Consider the following 17,116-nt stretch of genomic DNA (forward strand, 5'->3'; position numbering starts at 1 on the left):
CCTGGACAAATAGAGGAGTAGGATTAGGCGTTCAGCCTATTTTTATATGTTGCAGTATGAAGAAACTCAAGGAACTTAATTATTTGTCATATTCTGTCTGGATGAAATAAAATAAATGCACGTTGATATCTCTCCTGAATAGCAGAAGAAAACATGCCACCATAGATGGATTCTAGTTAATTTTTCAGGGATGATAATTTATTTAAATGAAGAATATAATTTATTTAATTGCTATCACTGTTATAAATTGCTGTCCATGCATCTGAACAGAATCTCTAAGTATGACTCCAGAGTGCTGCCAAAAGTGCATCTTTAGAGCTTAATATTTGGATCAAAGCGTACTTCAAAAATACATTTTTTATAAATTTCAGTCAGTTATGTTCAAATACTAACATACAAGAATTACATATGCCTAAAGTTTTAGAGTGTAATATTATATCTCAAAATAAATTTTTGCATAAACATATAATAAATTTTTCAGTATAATGCAGTATGAACAAAATTCTGGTGTCTTGTTTTGTTTTTTTCTAATACTTTTTGCATAGTATTTTGGTGACAGCACACCTAATGAACACAGCATGTGATTGATCTATAAAAATATAATACTTGCTTCACTATCTCTGACTATTTCAAATTCTTGCAAAATATTGCAAAAGACATTATAATCCATTTCCTGTGTGACTATGTTGTCATTTAGCTCTTCCAGCAGTGACCAACACTGGAAACTGTGACTAAAACCAAAATGGAAAAAAACCAAAGTATGCAGAGATACATCTCCAGAATATTACCCCAACTTGCCAAGGCTATCCTGAGCTCAGGGTATTTTCTTCTGGTGAATCTTCTGGTCAATCCTTAAAACTCAAATTAGGAGGATTCCTGGGCGGAAAGCTTTCTTGTGCTAGTTCTGAGACTGCTGCTTGCAAGGGTCTCCTGTTTTCCCCATAGCTGTTATTTTTCCTGATACAATTTCCAAGGACTTAGAATCAGCAAATCATTTTGTTTGTAAAAGTGAAGTGTGTTTTAATGTCTTTACATTTATTTACATGATATTTCAGCTGTAATTTTATCACCAGATGTCATAAGATGTAGTTTTATAGCCAGTCCAGCCTTCAGAACTTTGACTTAGGTCAGCGTCATCAGTAAACTCTGTTTCCCACTGTTCATTGCTTTCCCTGGCTTCAGACTTCTACTGGATCTCTGAAACACTCAACTAATTACTTCCTTCCAGTGTGAATACTGATGATTTACTACAGATTTTCACCAGTGTTTAAACACATTGTCTGTTTCCATGAGAGGCCCTTCCTTCTAACACCACATCATCCTGGTCTTTTGGAAATCAGGTATCTGGTTATCAGTTTACTTTCTAACCTGGTCCAGGTTAGTTTGTTCTTTAGAGAACCCTCATAGATGCATGAGAAATTATTTCTCTTTAAAATAGCCATCTCTCAGCTCTTTACCTATCTAATGTATTTATTTTATTGTTCACTAAATGCATTGTTTATTCTGATTTGTAGTAATTTAATTGGACGTTCTTAGAAAATTTTTATTGCACTGTCTTCCTCCCAACCACCTGTCACAGTTTCCTCCCATTATGAACCCAGACAGAGAAAAAGTATTTTATTTTTGTGTTCTGACCTCATCTTCCTTGAATCCTCCTTTTACAACCTGAACATCTGTCAGACCTACCAGCTCTCTGTCTGGCTTCCAAATCTCTGAATACTATGTTTTTTTTATACTTCTTCAAGTTGTTCCTCAAAGTTTTCTTTTACTTGCTTTGTGTAAACTGTACATTGTTTTGTTTGGGTTTTTTTAGGCCGATAGTTTATGGTTGTTTTTGCTTTCCTTATTTGAATACAATGTTGGATTTTAAAAAGATCTTTATCTTGAATTCAATAATTGAGATAAATATAATTCCATACCCTGCATATGTCATCTCTTTGATTTTTAGGCATACCCACAGCTAGATCCCTTGTACTTCAAAGGAGGTCTTTTCTTTTTTGTACATACTCTTCCCATCCCGGATGTGTTCTCAGTTCCATTTGTGTCCCAGTTCTTCCTCCAGACACTGCTGTTTCAGCCCATGGCTGTAGCTTTGCCACAGAGCATCCCCATCTCTCTGAGTGTGCTCATGCCATAGTGAAGATGTGGCAAAGGCTGCTACTGTGCAGGTCGCAGCTTTCAGCTCTCAAATGACCTGAGAATTTTGTCTCTGGAAGTTTTGTCCTTCTCTGTTTCCTTTTTTACTGTAAGGACTCTAAATTGCTGCCGCTGGTATGTGTCTGGAGTCTGCACAGACGTAACGGGTCTGCAGGAGGCACTTCTTCTCAGAGCCATTTCAGGTCTCTGTCCATGTCGTGTTTATCTGTGACATCTGTCACAATATTCTGTGACATTTCTGAGAGAATAGTGAAGTTCTAGGCTCACCAGGTTTGACTGCTGTGACACTGGAATTCATCAGCTGAAACCCCTTTAGGATTTGGGCATCCATGTTTATTAGCAAGCATGGAGTTAATTTCTTTTGTATTTGCCAAAGATTAGTGAGACAGCTGCTTACATTATTCTGAGTTGGGTGATGTACAGGCCCAAGAATAACCAAACATGTAATGGCCATACTCTGCATCTACAAGCATTTGACAAACCTTAGTCTGGAAATTACACTTCTACAATAGACTCGGAAATATCCATTTTCTACTGTAATTACAAAAAATGCAGAATGCCACATGCCAAAAGAGAAGACATAGCAAGGGTGAAAGTTGTCATCTGAGGCAAATCTCTATGAATTTAAGTGCTTTACATGGAATTTGATGTTGTGCACAGATTTTAAAATAAGTAATCTTCTTATAAAGCAGTTTCTCCTATTAATCTAGTGATGTAAGTATATATGCCAGTTTGTGATTTTGGAGGATAGTGTTATCAATGTGAGGATGAATTTGCTTGGTTGTCAGCATCATTGTATAGTGTTTTAAGTGGAGAAGATTATGAGTGAGTAGTTGTCCATTGATTTTATTGTTGCTGCAGGTTGAAGTGCACTGGTTTGCTCTTATTTTGATGCAATATTATTTACAGATGTATTCAGTATTGAGGAGAATAAAATTATTTTGTAAATAAATTTGCAGTGGAAAACCTTACCAGTAAATTACACATGGAAGAAATATTTAGTTTTTACCTTTAAGAATGTATCTGTTTCCTTCCTCTGCTTTGCTATAATCTAAATGTTTGAGACATATATGGTCTTTATCAAATAAAATGTTTCAAAGCACTTTTGAGATTTATACAGCATATAAGGTTGCACGTAAACTTGCACTTACATTTTCCCTCAGTGTCTGTTGGAAGTTAATTTTCCTTATTGTTTCACATGGTTTTGTCACATATTTGCTGTCATTGTTTTAGTTCATTTCAGTAGCTATTGCATTTGCAGACACAAAGGGAGTATAAATGCTGGCAGTTGCAAATCAAAACATTTCTTCATTTGTAATGCTTGAATGCAGTGATTTTCTGGAGGAATATGAAAGAGTACTGGAAGATGCAGGTTCCCAAGAGAACTAGAATTTGTTCTTCTGTTCATTGCAAGACCTAGGCATTGAGCTCCAGACCTGGAATTTATGACTTTTTGTAAATGTAAATGTGTGTGAGGTCCCAAAGTTTACACAGTTACTGAATGAATGAGGCAGATGAACTGGAGATGAATAGCACCTCCGGGCAGAGAAGGGTGTGGAAATGGGACTGATGTGCTTGAAATTCAGCACATAGACAGCAGTCACACGACTTGGTCAGGTGCCACTGTGAAAGTGAGTTTCAAAGCCTGAATCATCTTCCTAGATACCAAATCTATTATTTGGGTATGGCTAACTGTGCCACTTTAACCCTTCCAGGAGAGCACTCCCAGCTTCCTTGACCAGCTGGAGCTTGGGACGTACTGTCTTGACAAGGTGAATCGAAAATATTCTGCCTTCATGTTGATGGCTCTCTTTAATATGTATTTTACAAACACGTTCATGCTTCTTGAAGGTTGTAGATGTGCTAAAGCAAGGTAATTATGATGGAATGAATATTAAGTTAAAATCAGATGGTTATTAAATATACCTGAGGCATTTCTAAATCTTAGAATTCTTAGAGAATTTAATATTCTTTTAAGTGTGAATCACATCTTAGCCTGGGGTGCGAGAATTAAAAAAAAAGGTTCAAGTGAAAAGAATAGCAGGTCATTTAATATTTTATCGGGTAGGGGCATCCAAACCACCATTTATTCACCCAGGAGTTTTTGTATGGCATGGCAAGACTGTTGGGTATTCCAGCTTGCATTATTCAGAGGCACTCAGGCCTTCCAGCTCATGCTTGCCATTCATTTGTCACTGTATGTCTTGGTCTTTCAAGGTGTTGTCCTGCAAGTACTTTTTTTTCTGTGCTACATTAATGAGGTTTGGAACACAGTTATGTTGCTTGCAAGGCAATACCATCAGCAGAGTATTACAAATGAGTCTCAGGTTTTTGGATTCTTTTGATGCTCAAATACTATAAAACTGTGATTTCTATTTTTTTGAAGAGAATGAATAGGTTCTCTGAATTGCAAATAGTGAGTGCTGTGAGCTTTCAACTTGGCAAATTATGCACATTTACAAATCACAGAATCGTGGGATCATAGAATGGTTTGGGTTGGAAGGGACCTTAAAGTTCCAGCCCATCTGCTGGGCAGAGACACATTTTACTTGATCAGATTGCTCGGGGGCTCATCCAGCCTGGCCTCAAACACAGCCAGGGATGGGGCATCCACAGCTTCTCTGGGCAACCTGCTCCATTGCCTCACCACTCTCACAGTGAAGAATTTCTTCCATATATCTGATCTTAATCTATCCCCTATCAGTTTGAAGCCATTTCACCTTGTCCTGTCACTCTATGCCCATGTGAAGAGTCTTTCTCCATCTCTCTTGCAGGGAGAGGGACTGGAATGCTGCTCTGAGGTCTCCCCAGGGCCCTCTATTCTCTAGGCTCTCTCAGCCTCTCCTCAGAGGAGAGGTGCTCCAGGCCCCTGATCATCTTCATGGCCTCTCTGGACCCTCTCCAACAACCGAAAATAAAGGGGAGAAAAAGTCTTGTTTGTTATATCCTTATTTAGCACAGGGATTGATTCTTTAGAGTTAGTAAATCTGTTGCATTGCTGTCAAATGACAGAGGAATTACTCTCTGTATATTTTAAATTTGGGTTTGCAATCAGCAGAGTTAAATGAAATGCAAAATCAGGTATCAGCTCCATTGATTTCTACTATTAGAATTAGCCCTGTGTGCTCTGGAGAAGGAGGCTCTGCAGGTCCCCTGGTCTGCATGTTACAATGCAAGTTGGGGCAGTTCCAGTTTGGAGAATGGACATGCTCTTTCTGAGCCCAGTATGTTACCTATATAAACCAATGGAAAGCTCTCTGCCAGACAATGGAGGTAATGCTGGCTATTTTCTTTCCAAAAGCTCATCAATGTGAGGGAAAAAAAATTAAGAAAGAGTCTGTTCAGTTAGTGTGCAGTCTGCTCTTCGAACAGTTTGCTACAGGAGGTGTCTTTTGAGAATCATCAGCTCATAAACAATGGCAATTCACTTAATGGTATTTACCCTGCATTGTGCCAGTTTGTGTTCTGTCCTGTCATATCTCACTGAATGGACAAATAGAGCACAATATCTGTTCTCTTAAATTTGTATCATTTTCACCTGAATTATAGTTGAAATCAGACAGATGCCTTACCTGAGCTCTTTGGGAACAGAATTCAGCAGTAGTTTGAGTCCTTGAATTAACTGAGTATTAACTGTTTCCTCCTTGTCAATGTTATTTTGGAATGCTTTGCCCCTCTTAAAATTTTTCTTTGCATTACTATCTCAGATCACCTAAGACCTCATTAAAAAATCTTGAAGGGCACTCAGTTTTCTTCTCGAAGTATAGTAGAAGTAGAAGTAGAAGATAATGAGATGGAAGGAAGAAAAAAAATATTTTCTTGAATTTGCCCTTAGTAACAAAGAACAAAAAAAACAGTGTGGAAAATGCAGCAGGGGAAGGTGAAGGAACTGGAGTTTCATAAAATATTTTGGAGTGCTTTCACAGTCTTGTTTAATTTCCACAGAGCTATGTGGTTTGCATATGTCAGTCACTTCAAAGTAATGCTTTGTTTTGATTATGGACGTAACTTGACAATTAAATTGTTTGCATAGTGCTCAGTATATGTAAATTGATACTTAAATGCTGCTGTAAGTATAATTATTTTAATAGCAAAAGGCAAAATCAAATTGACTAACAGAGTTTTTAATTATATTTTAACATAAACCATTTGTGATTTAATACAATGGTGTCTATAAAATTAGATACTATATGCATGTATGTTAAATCAATCCATTAACGTACTGGGTCCAAATTAACTGTTGTTGTATTTCCTTGACTGATCAGAAATTTGTGTTTTATGTTACATTTGAGTAGTCCACTATCATACATGGGAGAGATACATTATTTTTATGGTTGGGTATTCAGCCCTAACTTATTCTGTTTCTTGTTGACTTAAGAGCTTATCTTGGGAAATACATCATCTGGCAAAGAAAAAATCTTTCACATAATATGAAATCATATTCAGTTCAGGAAGAGTAAGATGATATGCATGGAAGTCCCACTGTACTACTACTTCTCTAGATATTCCTTTTACATTACAAACTCTTCAAGTTAGAAAAAAGTTGTTAGGTTGCTGCCAGTTAGCAAAGAGCAGATGGTGTTTATTACTGTGACCGGTAAATTATGTATCTGTGGGAGTAATAAACCCAATTAGCCAAATGTTGATTGTGCTTTTAAGTGCTGTAGTCTTGGTACCTATTTCCATACCTGTGAGTATGTTCAGTATAAACTTCTTTGTGCACTTTCGAAAAAGCTCAGTGGTGCACTTCTGCAGCCTAAATTGTTGGCATTTGTATAAATACCATTTTAGATAATGTCTTCCAAATGAGCCAGTCTTAGACACGTAGTTCCAGGAATTCCTTATTACTTACTTTGTATTTTATTTTCCCATAAATAGTAAAAGTTGGCTACTTCAAGCTTGGCTAGAGTGAATGTTAAAAGCCAGGTGGCTTTGTGTCCTAAAGAATCCTCTTGGCCTTTATTCAATAAAATACAAATCCAGTACAGGGGAAAGTCATGTTTAGCTCAGCATATTCTGCAGTTTTTAGAAATACTGCTCTTCTTGCAGAGTTTCCCAGTAAGGAGCAGTGAGCCATTAAAGAACTTCCCTACCTTTTAGAAGCGTGGGTTGAGATCAGTCACGACCTCTGACTGGTGGCCAGTTTGCTGGCATCTCTAACCCCTCCCCAGCACAGGCTCAAGAAGCCTGAGAACCATTCCTGTGGGCCCTTGGCCTTCACCACCACCCCAGCTGGGCTGGACAAATAGGGACACTCTTAGGAAGAGCAGTGTAATAATCCAGAATGCAGGAAAAAGACTAAAGGTAAAGTGTGACAGAGTTGCAGAAATGTTTGAGTTGGAAGGGAGCTTAAAGATCACCTGGTTCCAGTCACCCTGGCTGTGGGAAGGGCATCTTCCACTAGACCAGGTTGCTGAGAACCCCATCCAGCCTTGCCTTGGACATTAGGATCCTTTTCCTCATTTCTGAGTTGCAAAAAGCAGGCTCTGGTGTTGTCTTTCTGCCAGCAGAAGCTGGTGCTGCTGCACTCTTTTTGAGTATGAATACCCTCTTTGATATCTGAGCCTGATGATTTTAATAGCAGTGGTTTCAGCAGTCGCTTCCTCGCAATCCAAATAAGCAATAGTTGCTATATACATTAAGTAAGGTCTGGTTTGGGTTTTTTAAACATACTTGACAGCTCTGTAGGGTCAAGATCATGTCTTCCGGCATGGCTGTGCAATGCTTGGTACAATGAGTCTCTCTGGATACATCTGCAACTAAATAATAAAACCTTTTGCAATTAACAACTTGTTAATTGAGGATTTAATATAGACGCACAACTTCAATTTGTACCTTGGCTTTTCCTCAATTACCTCACCTTAGATTTAAAAACAGAACCACATAAAATAAAATGCTTGGGTGTTTTACAGATTAGCAGATTTTAATAAATGACACCACTAATGCATGTATTAGAGAATGAGCCATTCAAGTTTTCCTGACTTAAGAAAGTTTAACTGAATAAGGGTATACCAGACACCAATTTTTTCTTTTTATCAGAAAATTCATTTTCATTTTAAAAATTATTTAAATGGGTTTATTTGAATGCCACAACTTGTTATCAGAATTCTGACAGAAAACTGCTAAAAGTGAAAAGTGAGGAGATACTTTTCCTATTTCAGTGTAGAATTTTATATAGAAGATTTTTGTCTGGAGTTGCTGACCATCTGTTTCATTGAGTTATGCCAAAAATGTATTTTCACTGTAGATTTAGATGCTTGCAATGAGCTAGTAAATAGCCAGACAAGTATTGCAGCATCTTCTTCTAGCACACTGTAAATATGAGTTCCCAGCACTTCTCAAGATTAAAAAAGGTGTAATAAAAACCCATTTATTTCTTATGTAAATCTTCTAGTCACAGTAACTTTAATAATTCTAACTTTGTTAATCAGATTTAATTTATTCTTGAAGCAATTTCACTGATTTAAACCTGAAATGAATTTGGCCTGGAGTTTTCAAGAAGTTGTATTTTGTCTTTGAACATTTATTTTTTCTGCGCACAGCCTAGCATTGGGTTATTGTTCAAAGCCCAACAGAGAGAGGAGGCCCAGTGAGCTCTGTAGGAAAGGGCAGCTTTCTCCATTTCTCCTTTTGTTCTGGGACTGCTGCAGAGACATTTCTCTGATACAAGACTAGAAGAAAGCAGTAGTACACGTTCTTTGGAGTAGATCTCCAGGGTACATTCATTTTCTGCTTCTGGTATTTGCTGTCTCCTGACATGCCCTCCTAAAGTAGAACCCTGCAAAGTTCAGTCCAACCAAATAGGTGTCTTGGAAGCTCTTCTCCAAGAGACAGCAAGCATCACATCACATAGCTGTAGTAAAAAAAAATAATGTTGCATGCTTATCTGGAACACTAAATTCATTTTGTTAAAGCCAAGAAGTACTAGATATTGAATGGGGTAAGCAGCTACATGTAGAGGGAGACAAACGTGGACTCTGCAGAATCTGCTGGGGAATAGACTAGACTAGACTAGACTAGACTAGACTAGAATAGAATAGAATATTATTATTGCTGCTTTTAATGAAGGGATGGGACCACAGTTGGCTAAAAATGATTTATTGCTCAGATAATTATCGGTCTCAGAGGCTGTGAGGTTTAAGATAGCGAGCAGTTAGTCATAGCTCAAAATGGTCATGAGTTGTTCGTTACAAGACAATATATAACTTTCTAACCCAATGGACAGTTCCCACAAAGTTTATTTTGCTGTTTTAACCTATCACCTTTACGTAATTCTGCTGCACTGCAGATACTTTTATCCAGTGGGCTACTATCCCACGTACACACATATGCTTCTATTACAACCTCTGAACTCTTAGCTTACTCTGTGCAATTACACCCCTATATTATAAACCCTTCACCATCTTGTCAATACAGTTTCTCACTTACTTAAGGCATATTCTTACTTACAGCTATAGAAACATAGGTTTTTAATTTTTCTGCCTAATGTCTGTGTACTTTATTTTTACATCAATCTGAGGTTCTTCCAAGGCTGCAAATCAAACCCTCCTGTGTCTATGGAAGTTTCTATCTTTCCATTTCCCACAGCAGAATAGTTCCAGTAGGATAAGACCTGCAATGTTCAGCCCAAATGCCTGACCAATTCAAGGCTGACCAAAAGTTAAAGCATGTTATTACAGGCAATGTAGTACAATGCTTACAAAATGTTGAGAAAAATAAATTTTGCCTTCATAGTAGTCCAGTACTTCCTTAACATGAAGTCCCTTGTGCATATCAAAACATGAGATACTTTTAAAATAAATGCTGTTCTAAATTAAATGAGCTGTCAGAAGTCCTAGAATAGGACCTTAATTATAGGCAGGTCTCAAACAGTAAGGTTTTATTCAGGCGTGACCATCTTTGTCTTCTCCACTGTTCTTGAGAACAGGACTGAATTTAGAAAGATTCTTCCCCACCCTTCTACCCCCGTCCTCCTCTCCATGAATAAGGGAAGGATTTTGTGAGGATAAGTAGCTCTGAAAATGGAATGACACTTCGTCTCTCCACAAAGGAACTGATAGCAGTGGTGAACATACTGAGAAATAATAAACCTGTTTCATGTTGTCAAGCCAGGGCTGTTTCTGGTTTGCTGCTTCTAGAAGAAATTAATTTCTTCTCTCAGTTCAGGGCTTTGTTCTGCATTATCTTACAGCTGGAAACATTTGTCTTATCCCATTCGTTATTTATCTAGCTTTTGTTACTGCTATGAATACTGATCTGTGTATAAAATAGAAACAGTCACTGACACCAACATGTTTTTTGAATGATAAGCATATTCCTTGATTCTGGTTGTAAAACCCTATTAAATTAGATTTTATAAAGTAAGAAGTGTTACAGTTCTAATAGAAATGTATTCAGACTGCATCAATTAGGGAAACAAATATTCTTCTAAATGTAAACATGCATTTTCTACCAGTCAATGTACTTTGCTTGAGGCTTGAATGCTGATGCTATAAACTATCCCTTAGATTTTTTTTATACCTGTGGTATGTTGTCCAGAGGTAGTTTGAACAAAAAACTTTTGATGAAAACTGGGGAGCCAGAGCTTTGGCTTTGGGCACCTTACTGTCTGATTGCTTGTGTGAAGTGTGAAAGTAATCAGGATGCAGATAAATCTGCTGAAACTGTGTGTATATATTGGTTGGGGAAGATTTTGGAGGTACTGGCTGTAGATAAAGGAAAGATCTATTGAGCTGTATTCGCTGTCAGATTTTATTTTGCAGAGGAGAAGGTTTATTCCTCTGTTGTTGATACACAAAACATCATGCATTTGATTATAAGTAAAGCATCCCCTGCTTTCACCTGATCATTTTCCCCTGAAGACATGCATCATCTCCCCCAGACAAATGATAAAAAAAATCTAAGAAAATAGTGTAAAAAATCTCTGCCATAAACCAGGAAGGGTTTCTGCAAGCTAGAAAGCCTAACTTGTTCATCATGTTCATAAACATGATTGAAAAGTTAAGCCCCCTATAAGAACATCTAGAAACACAACAATATTTTTCAAATGGAAGTTTGTTTGCTCCCTAGCAGTAAAAGCTTTCTTTTTATCTCTCTCTTCTATATGTCAGCATTTCTTAGCTATCTTCTAATATGACCAGATACTATCCCAGAGACTTAGAGCTACTATTATTTGGAGAAAATGTGTACACATGGCAGAATTGGATTGGATCTGAGATTGCAGAATGAGATCTGCAGTTACATCTGCTGTACCAGGAATGTATGTTTGTGGGCAAGGCTCACCATTACATGCAGTCCAGCTGCCTGAGTTTCCACATTTTCCTTCACTCTGTGCTCTGGTTGCATGTGCATGCATGTGACTCTATCTGGAGCCTAAACTTTCCAGTATTAAAATTGGTTCTGCCCAGCATATCTTCATTAAGAAAAAAATTAAAAAATCTGTGTTTCAGATTTCCTACATTCTGGATTTCCTATCCTCTTTCTTATGTGCTGCTTTTACCTATATATAAACATAAAGTATATGATTTTTCACAAGTTATTGAGTCAAAGTTACTCTACCAGTACTTTCAGACCTTGGGGAGTTTTAGGGTTATAGATTGTGCTGAGGATATCCAGTGGCTTTAGACATGCTTGGAAGACTGAGCGTAACAGTAGGATGCCAGATATAGTGCCATGGGTTTTCTGCAATTTTAGACAAAACCAAACTAAGAGCAATTCAGTGTTTAGTTGTAAATAACTGCTTCCTTCCTGATACATGTTTTGTAGATAGTGGATGAAATGTGAGTCTCTGTCTGCTACATAATCAATAGAATTAAAATCCCCAGCCACTTATTTCCTGTGAAGTGATTAAAATCCACTTAGCATGTAACATGGTCTATGCTGGCCATACTGCTCCTTTGCAGCAATATGTCAAGGTAATGATTATACAGTTTATGAAGTACTTAAATATAAATGGTCAACATAAATCTTCACAGAGTGTAATTTAATAGTTTTATTCCATTCAGAGAAGAAATGTAGTCATGCTTGGGTTGGCCTTCTCGTAGTTTCCTCCAAAGTTACATAATGTTACAGTTCTTCCACATTTGAAGAGGTAACTTTTCGTAAACACTGAGAAACACTGAAAGGATGCAGCAGGACATGGTTCTTGTCTGATTGGTGATGTGTAAGTATCACAACAGATTTGGTGGTGTAACTTGTGACACCCTCTCTTCCACAGGTGAGAGGGTCCCTGCAGAGAAACAAAAGCTCTGCTCAGCCATCCCTCATAAACCTTTAAATACATGGGTATATAAAAAATAAATTTTTAAATACATGGGTATATAAATGGGTGATTTTTCAAATCTTATTTCTATCAAATAGATTAAATCTAATATCTAGTATTAAAGTTCAGTTCTTGCCATTTCTTCCTCATTGTTTGGTTTATTTTCATACAAAATTGAATAGTCAATTTGAAGCCAACAACTTCTTGTAAGCAAGGTTTTCCTTGGTAGAGGCTGAGCAACAGTTTGAAGACATAGCGTTGTTGATACATTGACTGGGACATTGACTCAAAATCCTTCCCTATTTTGAAGAGCTGATACCTTTTATTAAATCAACAGGTAGAGTTGGAAAAAAGTAAAAACACACCAGCTTGAAAAATCTGGTTTTGGAGCTGCAAATCATGCTAAATTTTCCTGAAAATGTTACTATTTACTACTTCCCCTGTGGGCACATTATCTTCTGGTTTAGGTAGCAGTAGATTTTACTGTACCTATTTATTTTTCCTGTGATACTATTTTTTTAGATAGCTTAACCAGTATTTAAAGCAAGTTAAAAATTATTTTTAATCAAGACACTGGACTAATAGCAAGCTTGGGATTTGGAGCATCTAGCATGATTCAGAGTTTGGGTGTTACTAACATGGCTGATGCATTTGTGTTGTTATATTCTTGCTGGTTAAAGTGAAAACCAGAATATTTCCGCATTTTTTCATTTTTAAAATAGAAGGCAGTGCAAAACAGCATCTATTATAACATCTTTATAGACTTTTGTATGTATTTTTGACAGCAACATTTTCTTGATTGATATTTCCTAACGTCATGTCCTTTTTCTCTGAAATAAAACCAAGGAAATGCTGATACAATGGCACCCCTTATGTTTTGCTGGAGCTTATTCTTTGTTGAAAGCCAGACCAGAATGCTGTCTGTTCAGACTTGAACATAATTCCAAAACCTCTTAAGGAAGTGCTGATGATGTCCAGTCAGGTTCTGAAGACCACATACCATAGCATTTTTAAAAGATGTTGGAAATAATACAAAAAAAAAGAAGAGACTGTTGATTACAGAATAAACAAATTACTTAATAGACTCCTCCCTTTTTGCTGCTTTGTGTCGACATGATATTAACACCTCATTTATTTATTGTTATGTTTTGTGAGTTTCCTGCAGACGTCTCTCCTCTTCCTACAGAAAAAACTCTTGTATGTGTAACATGAAGTGTGCAGTGTTTAGGAATATTCGCAGTGTGGCAGACAAAGCCGGGTTCATTTTGGAAAATGCCCTTGAATATCTACCATGATCTACTGATTGTCATTTGTTCTGGTGCTGGCAGATCAGGTATTTGATGCCAATACACAAAACAGCACTTATGTTCAAGTCAATGTGTGAAGCATCAAATCCTAAAAATCTATCTAAAGCTCTAACTTTGCAGGATGTATTCCTTGCAAGAAAAGCTGCCTAACTTGGGAAAGTGCCTAGTCATTCTCTGAGTTTCATCAGCACCATCTGATAAAACAAATATCTTATTTAGCAGTTCACTAAACCAAACAGCCACTGGCCTTTTAGTCCTGGAGAGGAGCCTCCCAGGGTTCAAATAAACCATGAATGCTTTTACTGTCTTTCACACTAGATATCTTGGTTCTTCAGTCTTTTGGTATCTCTGGTATCTCTGTCAATTAGGCTCAAAGCTAGTTGATTAGTCATCATGTTTATTAAGGTTTTGGAAAAGTACCTGTGGGTCTAAAAGGTTCTCTTATTTTCATTCTAGTTCAATTTTGTTGGGAAATTGCTTGGACCAAGAGGAAACTCTTTAAAGAGGTTACAAGAAGAAACAGGTGCAAAAATGTCCATCCTGGGAAAAGGATCCATGAGGGATAAAGCTAAGGTACTGTGTCTGGATTCTGGTTACAATTGGTTGAAACATATGTTGTTTTAGGTGTTACACTTAGATTGCCTGTCTGTTTATTAATGACTCAATTAATGACTCAATTGAAAGGCCTGTAATGGACTCTTGACTGCAAGGCTAGTTTGTTTTTTTCTAGTTACATAATTTGCTTAAATATAATTTTTTTCTTGCTACACCAACCTTGCTTAGATCTTCACAGTTGCTATAGTATCACTGTTATTTAAGTAGTTCACATAAAAAAGAAACCAGTTTAAAGTTCATTTGTTCTGAGAAAAGTCTCTTTGAAAGTACAGTTTGTATATATTACTGCTTTAATATTGGTGTACATAAATGAGTTTTTGCTTTTGTTTTCTCTTTCTTTAGAGATGGAGGGTTTTTTAATGTTTAATATTTATTCAGGGTATAGTTCTAGGAGAAGATAACAAAGTGGACATTTTGCTTAAGTGTGTGTAAAAATGAACTATAGATTAAGAAAAAAAAAATGTTTGAAATCACATCCTGGTCAATGCCACTAAGAAATTACGTGCAGGTAAGCGTTACTCCTCCTCAATCAGTTCCCCACCCAGTTTCTATACTGAACATGTTGCTCTGTGGTGTGGAATATCCCTTTGGCCAGTTTGGGTCAGCTGTCCTGGCTTTACTCCCTCCTGGCTTCCTGTCCAGCTCCTTACTGGCAGAGCATGAGACACTCAAAAGTCCTTGACTTGGGGTAAGGACTAAGTAACAACATCCCAAACCTTAGTGTGTTACCAGTATTATTCACATACTAAATCTCAAACACAACAGGGTGCCATTTATTAGGAAGGAAATGAATCCTATCCCATCGAAAACCAGGACATTAAGGAAGCTTTCATGTATATTTGACCCAAAGAACAAATACTGATTGCATTGTGATATCTTTTAGAATCTGTGGAACAGCAGCACTATGGTCAACACAGAAATGATGACTCCTAATTTCAATGTATTTTAACTGTATATAGCTTCTAGTAATGTTGTGCATTATTCTTCTTTCCTTCCTGTCACCTCTGTCATTAATCTCAATACCTAAAATTATGAAAGCAATAATATGCCAAAATAAAGGAAAGACCAATCAGGATTTTTTGGTTGGCATTATTTGGTCTTGGTAATGTGTATCAGCAATCACGAAGACGTTATGACGTCTGCAATTACAATATTAAAAAAAAATAAACTCACAAACTAGACAAATTAGGCACACAGATTATATTTAATATTTCAGAGTTTTCTTTATAACATATTATTCAGACATTCAGAGACACTTCAGTTATAAGGTAATAAATGTTGAATACACTACTGATTTTATTTCCAGGTATTGACAGGTAAAATATTTTAATTACTTACATCTAACTTCTGGAATCATAAATATTTCCCTGGATGAAAGAATGTATGTCCTGCTAAGTAGCAGTAATTTGCATCAGTACTACATCTGATGCCCAGTCGCTCCATTCTCAGCCACCCACTCAGATTATTATTGCTGAGAACATCAATTGCCCAGACAGGGGAGTGAAAACAAGTTTAAACACATTAATAGACAGATTAAGACTTCTGATTTTGAGATTGGTCATTCTTCTGATCATATATTTTGATTTTCATCTGATCATAATAAACAGGGCCAGCATGACAGGTACTACATTTACTCATGAGTATGTCAGCAAAATTTGAGTATGTCTTCAAAAGGCTTTTAGTCCTTAAGAATAATCTGAAATTGAGTATGGGCTTCATGGAGACTCATTCACATGAGACTGGTGTAAAAAAATGAAGTTTTAGGGTAAACTGACATTAAATATAGCAGTCATGAAAGCAATTTCTGTAGAGAAAGGCTCATAAGCAATTTATCTTAATCCAATTTAGACATTACTGACTCAAAAGAAAACAAAATCCCTGTGCAATTGCAGTGAGAGGTAGGAATTTTCTCATCCGTGTACATCAGTGTTACAGTTCCGGGCAAAAAGAGTGTGAGAAAAATCATGGGATGTGTAATAGTTACAATTAGCATTTCAGAGAGGCTATTCTAGGCTGAGATACTGATAAAATGTAGAGAAAATATGTTTGACTGTAAGCATAAATAATGGTGTGAATTGCTGCATTGCTAAGGAAAATACAACTTGCTCTAGTTAAAACAGTTTTCATGTCAAAAAACAAGTGCACTAGTATCATTTATGCAGTACTTTTTTACTGATTTAAATACAAATTACCAAAGTCTGGAGGCTTTTTGTGGGTTTTTTGAACCATAAAAGAAGTCAGTTTATGTGTTTTGGCTTTGTTTTGCAGGAGTATTCAAGAAAAATCAATGTAATTTCTCTCTAGAAAGTGGAATTTCCTTAAAGCTGTCTATATTATGCCATGAGCCATAGCAGTTCCTAGGCAGATTACAAGCACGTGTGCTTTTCCCCTCCAGTCTGGTGCAGCTGGATGCTGAGTTGCATCAGAGAAGCAGAAAGAGAATTTCTGCTGAAAAGTGCTGAGTACATTTATGCCCTAGATCCCTAGATACTTAAATCTTCAAAATGTACTGATCTGCTGATTTGAGGTGTTTTAGTGCCAAAATGACAACAGGGAAATTTTGGCTCAACAGTGAACTGCTCTGGCTGTAGTCAGTAATTTTGGTAATACAGAGGGGCAGTTTCTTTGTCTGGGAAGTGGATTATATCAGCAGAGGTGTGTCTGTTCCTCAGAATTTCCTTATCTTCTTTAAAGAAACCAATGAGTAAATTTTAGAGACTAAAGATTTCAGGCCGTTTCCTTTCAGAGCAACAGGGAACATTTGTTAAGAGTGACT

The 17,116-nt window shown here is 36.9% G+C and overlaps 1 protein-coding gene across 7 annotated transcripts in view; it reads left to right on the plus strand.

Annotated features, from left to right (window-relative positions):
- KHDRBS2 (KH RNA binding domain containing, signal transduction associated 2) overlaps positions 1-17,116 on the plus strand; it is a 340,609-nt gene that overhangs the window by 92,484 nt on the left and 231,009 nt on the right. For all 7 annotated transcript variants that reach the window (XR_005629817.1, XR_005629820.1, XR_005629818.1 and 4 more), the window contains exon 3: positions 14,182-14,298. Coding sequence is in view for 1 of the 7 variants with exons in the window: in XM_039729259.1 (XP_039585193.1) it covers positions 14,182-14,298 (117 nt within the window). In the remaining 6 variants the exon portion in view is untranslated. The remainder of the gene's footprint in view (positions 1-14,181; positions 14,299-17,116) is intronic.

Source organism: Passer montanus, unplaced genomic scaffold (genome assembly GCF_014805655.1).
Source record: "Passer montanus isolate IOZ18808 unplaced genomic scaffold, ASM1480565v1 scaffold11, whole genome shotgun sequence".
NCBI classification, from domain to species: Eukaryota; Metazoa; Chordata; class Aves; order Passeriformes; family Passeridae; genus Passer; species Passer montanus.